This window comes from Elaeis guineensis, chromosome 1 (assembly GCF_000442705.2).
Source record: "Elaeis guineensis isolate ETL-2024a chromosome 1, EG11, whole genome shotgun sequence".
NCBI classification, from domain to species: Eukaryota; Viridiplantae; Streptophyta; class Magnoliopsida; order Arecales; family Arecaceae; genus Elaeis; species Elaeis guineensis.
Genome location: NC_025993.2, coordinates 8,854,544 through 8,860,257, shown reverse-complemented (window position 1 = coordinate 8,860,257; position 5,714 = coordinate 8,854,544). Strand labels below are relative to the sequence as shown.

The following is a 5,714-nucleotide window of genomic DNA, read 5'->3' as shown; positions in this document are numbered from 1 at the left end:
GCCCCAGTGGTTCTAAATTTGTTGGTAGATTTCACAGTGGAACATTTAAGCTCCCAAATTCCGGAGCAGAGTTAATGTGATACGCTAGTCGACAAAAGAGTGAAAGACCAATAGCATGAGAACAATAATTTCGAGTTTCCAATAAAACAACGAGAAAGAAACAGTATATTAAGGATCAATTAATACTTCTGACCATCAAATATTTCATACTCGGTGGTCAGAAATGGAACTGATGCATTCAGCAAGGAAAACCAGAACATTCACTGGAATCACCTTGCCCAATAGAAAAATAAATCCAACTAGAGGGGAAAAGAATCAAAGAAGGGCATTCAGGTTATCCTAAACTCGACCTAGTCACCTCATAAGCCAAGAAGCAGGCTGCATTGGCCGGAACACTGCGAGCCATGGCTGGTCCGAAACCCCTGTAGAGGCCCTTGATCCCTTCTGAAGCCAATATCTTCCTAAATGCATCGATGGAGCCAGAGAACTTGGGATTCTTATAGTCATCAACCTGAATCACACTTTTTATAACATCGGTTGGATAGACCGACAACCAGAAGGATGCTCCAGCTAAACCCCCAGCAACAATCAGGGAACCTCTTCCAAGACCTGAAGTGTCTTTTCCTCCAGCAAAGTACTGCTTGAGGGCTTCGTAGACCCCAAACATTGCAGCATTTCCAGGGACTTCCCGTGCCAATGTTGGAACAAGACCTTTGTAAAGGCCTATGAGGCCACCTTCTGATTTGAGAACATGCTTTGCCACATCCATAGGACCTCCATATTTTACTGCACCAGAAGAGGCAGCAGACTCTGCTAAGGCACTTTGGGCTTGTAGCCTGTTTTATAATGTGTGACAAAAGGAAAGAGTTCATATCAGCTTAGGTAAGTCACGGTTCTTGTTCAAAAATCACATGCAAACTCTCAGCAAGTCTTCTATCAAAATAATCACAATAAGTCAACATGTTAAAACATGCAGGCAAATGCATTTAAATGCCTCATATGTTTGGTCCGATATGCTTCACTCAGTTGCTCCCCAAGACTGTACCCAGCTCCGGAAGGTCATCAGAGACCTATGTCAGGAAGTTACACAAAGAAAACTAACTAGAGTATTTGTTGGTATGCCATCATCGTTACAAGAAAAAATAGGGAATAATTAGTTAAAAAAGAACCAGAGGAATTTCTTTCAGCATTAGATTCAAGTTAAACACTATTTCCTTATCATGCATCCCTGATAATAAGTTTACAAGAAAGAATATCTAGTGTAATTTGTTACAATAAATTGCCTGAAATTTCATTTTATTTATACAAAGACTTCAATTCAGTCAAGAAATTAGTGAACTAGTACTATTAAAGAGTGAAGAACAGAATTATGGCCATTATGATAAGTTGCTTGAGCCAATTCTTTCTTTTTGTCTTTTTATCTTTTTCCTCTTGGAATGTTTTTATCTTTTTATCTTTCTAGTTCCTGACAATCAAAAGAAGGTTTTAGCCAAAAAGGCATTGATACTTTTTGTGTAACCAGCCATGAATTGAGAATACTAAAGTAAAATGCTCCTCTACCTTTACATTAATCATAAAAATTCAATTCCTTCACCATAAGCTATTTCGAATTGTAAGCACACTATCACTGACCTGCACTTGATCAGTTCTGTTGGGCATGCTAGAAATGAAACCGCAACTCCAGCACCAGCACCACATACTACCTGCTGGTTTACTGTGAGTGGGGCACCAGGTTCGGACCTTAACAATGCCTCCATTCGTCCCCTTACAGTAAATAGAAGAGCATTGAAGGCTGCAACAGTGGCAAGTGGAGCGCCCATCCCTTTGTATAAGCCCTTTGGGCCTTCACTGGCAATTGTTTGCTTAACTGCATCCATGGCGCCAGAATATTTTGGGAGTTGACCAGGAAGTGGGGCAGGCTGGCTCTGAAGTTTAACTTTAATGGTATCAAAGGGATGCCCAACAATCAGCTGTGCTGCACCTCCGATGGTTCCAGCAGTCAAGTCCTTGGCGACTTCTGCCATCTATGACGTTATAAAATCATTGAGGAGTTGTAGTGCATAGATATATTTTAAGCCCTTAGCTTTTCTTATGTATTTTAGAATTTTAATGAATCCATAGTTTTAACACATGTTAGCGAATCCTATATCAAAGCAACATTTCTTATCAAATGATACATTGCTGCCATATTTCTACAAGGAGATAAAACAGCTAAAACCTGTTGAAGCAGAAGAAATGGTTAAGCACCAACAGATGCAGCACAAGGACAAATATTTAAGAGAACAACTGATCAATACAAATTCAGATAACATCAGGGAAGACTGAGAAAATACGATGAAATACATGTGACTTTTAAAAATTAATAAATGAGCTAGAGTAACAGTCAAGCAATGGTAGCATCCTCTTGCATTAAAAGAATAAGATGGACTAATCCTCATTATCATAGTAAAAGGACATTTCCTTTCACAATCAAGAGGAAAACTTCTTGATATAATCTGATTAACACTCTACAATCTACAAAAATAAAGAAGCAGGTGAAATAAAGAGTTCAGTTATGAAAAATAGGCCATTTGAATGCCTAAAATATTATTCATATGAGGATTTCAAATATAACCAAGTTGCCGTTTCTGACAGAAAAGGAAAAATGGAAGAAGAAAAAGCGTAAGTCCTTGACTCCTATAGAAGATGGTCAATACCAGTACTAATGCTTGTCAAGTTAATTAAAGCAAGCACAGGTATGTTAGCAGGGATTTGTCTTTGGTAACAAGTCCTTTAGGCTTTGTTTGGTTCCAAATAATTTTTAACCAGAATATTTGAATAACTTAATTCAAAACAAAAAGAGTACCCTTGTTGACTAGGTAACTAGGCCCCACACGTGGCACATGATTGTAATCTGGTTAAAGATGAGTAAGTACCAAAAACGTGCTTTTCAATCTTCTTGAAATACCAAAAGCACTCCTCTTATTGTTGGGGCTTATTCAGCTGTACAAAAGTTGTTTGGTTTAACAAAAGAATTTTATTCAGGTTTATCCGGGAAGCAAACAGGGCCCTATCATTAAAAATTATTTATCAATCCATCTGCAGAGAGATTAACTTCATTAAATGGCAAAACCAAGAGAAGTAATTAAAATGATCATAAGTGAAATGATTTCAGAAGCTTGTTATCACAAAGAAATGCGATTATGGTAAAAAGGCTGAGAGAACTGTTTGTAGCAATCAAAGTATGATCATAGCAAATGATTCTGCAACCAGGTTGTTAAACCAAACCACATAATATTCTTCTGTTCTGTATTATCTGTTAATAACTAACATTTTTCAAAGCTGCAGATATTTTCTTGCCCCAGAACATCTTTTATTATGTACTGCCAGTCAGTCATAAATTCTAATAAAAGACACAACTGCTATTTTTTTATAAAGAATTACCATCATTTTGCAGTCTAAATTTGTGTTTGCTCATCCAGTTAGTATGCTACTATGCTTATGGGAGACATTACAAAAACATTAGCAGTCCTTTTATAGCATTACCTAACATAAATCAGATGCATGATTTACAGGGAGATCTCATTATTTCAGTATTGCAGCTTCTCCTAAAATTCAATGCTAACAATTTTAAACCTCCATAAAACAGCATCCTAACATCACTTTCTTTGATAGAATATTTGGCAGTTCTGTAAGATTTGTCTCTCAAAGGGAAAGTTCATTTCTTTGTCTTCTTTGTCATATTTCTCCAAGTCACCTTTTATTTGTACAAGAAGTCTTTTTTTCTACCCACATTGCTCGTGCATATCTAAATGGAGGCGTGTATCTTACACAGTGGATCATAGTCCATAGAACTATCTAACGAACAAGCTTTATTGCATCTATAAAGATCAACCTTATAGGTTAATATTAATGACTCACTAAGTTGCGATACATTTTACAATTGGCATTCATCATGACATCAACCACCAGCATATTGATGCCTAAATCATAGCTAACATGAGTATAGGAAAGAGAAAAGCATGCAAGAATACTTTGAGGACCAGTGGAGAACAAGGAAATTGATCTTATCAATTACAGAATTCAAACTTGTTTATCAGGGTGCAGCAACCCCACCATCACCCGGTCCTTGAAACATCTGTACGGAACACGGAAGCAAGGTTTGATATAGGAGTACATCAGCCTCAAGAGCAATAATAATAAATGAAATAACCTAATTGAAATACATGCCTTACATTGTTGTAAAAATTTATGTCATAGAAAATTCCTAAAATTCTGAATTAACCCTAAGCATGTGTTGCCCCCATATAAGAAAAAGTACATGGGTCAACAGTTGCTGCTTTTAAATGATAAGCAATGCCAATTCATTTGGTGTTTACAATGACTACAGACCCTTTTAACTAAGTTTAGGCCTCTCATACCACAAAATCCCCATCTTGTTGAGAATTCCTTCAACTTACTTGAAATATATAAGAAACACAAACCAGAAAATGGTGCAGCAATTGACTTGATTACCAGTTGTTCTAGTCTAGGAAAATTTATGAACTGCACATATTGTAAATAAATTGTGCATCTTTAACAAGATATATAATATCATCTGATTGCTTCTTCAAACCTTAGGGATTAAAACAAGGTCAAAATTTTTTGACCAGAATAAAGTCCCATTGGCTTGCCAGTACACAGACCGAGGACAGTTCCACATGTTACCATGTAACTGCAAGAACTTGATTCAAACATGTTTAATAAATATAAGAATCTCACCATCTTTTCATGCAACACAGAGTGTTATCATTGCTGTTCACCCAAATTTGAAGCTTGCCATTGAAATAAATGATCAGCTGCGATTATTGAAAAGCAAAAGCAACATGCAAGCAAAAGATCAAGCAAACTACATTATGATTATTTAGGTGAATCACTCCAAATTCAACTGTATAAAATATATTCACAGCCACAAAAAAATCTTATACTTGATAAGAATTAACTTGACACCAAGGGATCCATTCTCAATCAAACATTCTGAATGATTGACATCCCATATTTCCATCCCAACATTTATCCTATTTTATTCTCCTCCCCCCACATTTATCAATATTTGATACTAAACCTCACAAAACACAACTCAGTTAAAGGTTCTGTAATCAAGAACAGAATGGAATGGAATCATTAGAGATTTATAAAAGCAACAAGGAGGATACACAAAACGGATGGGTCAACCAAAAAAAGAAAAAAATGTTTACAGGCGATTAAAGAAGAACCTTAGCAGGACTTGAGGAGATCTCTTCTTTCTTCTTTGGATTGAAAGGAGGCAGCTAATTACAATTGATTCGAAAAAAACCACCGGAAGAAATCCGTTTGTAAGGAAGCGAACCACTTGAGACCACACGGGAGCCCTCGGTAAAAGATGGAACGTGGGACGACGCGAAAGCTCCAAACTCCACCGTCAGATGGGATGGACTCCACCACTCGTGGAGCAGAGAGAGGGAGAGGCGACGCATCCGTGAGATGTGGAATTCCTTCCGGAGGATCGGGTGGGAGGGGTTTGGGTTGGTGGACTCATGTCCGCATAATATTATAATAAAACGGTTTTTGGACGCCACACCTGAGTTGTCAATTTGGAAAATTTGCACGCTCTACTTGAATTCTATGGAGGCTAACTTGCTTCTACGATTGATATTTGTTACTTTATGACCAATCCAAAAGCAAAGAAAAATGGATTTGTTCCAGAAAACTATAAA

General features: G+C 37.1%; 1 protein-coding gene across 2 annotated transcripts; it reads right to left on the bottom strand.

The window, feature by feature from the left end:
• Nucleotides 1–116: 116 nt before the first annotated feature.
• LOC140853690 (mitochondrial carnitine/acylcarnitine carrier-like protein) lies at nt 117–5,507 on the bottom strand. Of its 2 annotated transcripts, none has more exons than XM_073248462.1 (3): nt 5,235–5,507; nt 1,633–2,024; nt 117–836 (listed from the first exon to the last, which is right to left on the bottom strand). In XM_073248462.1, the coding sequence occupies exons 2-3, from the start codon at nt 2,022–2,024 to the stop codon at nt 335–337; spliced, it is 894 nt and encodes a 297-aa protein (XP_073104563.1). In that variant the 5' UTR covers nt 5,235–5,507; the 3' UTR covers nt 117–334. The 2 variants fall into 2 exon arrangements, with proteins under 2 accessions (XP_073104563.1, XP_073104599.1); XM_073248498.1 differs by lacking the exon at nt 5,235–5,507 and adding an exon at nt 4,014–4,031.
• Between the last annotated feature and the right edge of the window lie 207 nt (nt 5,508–5,714).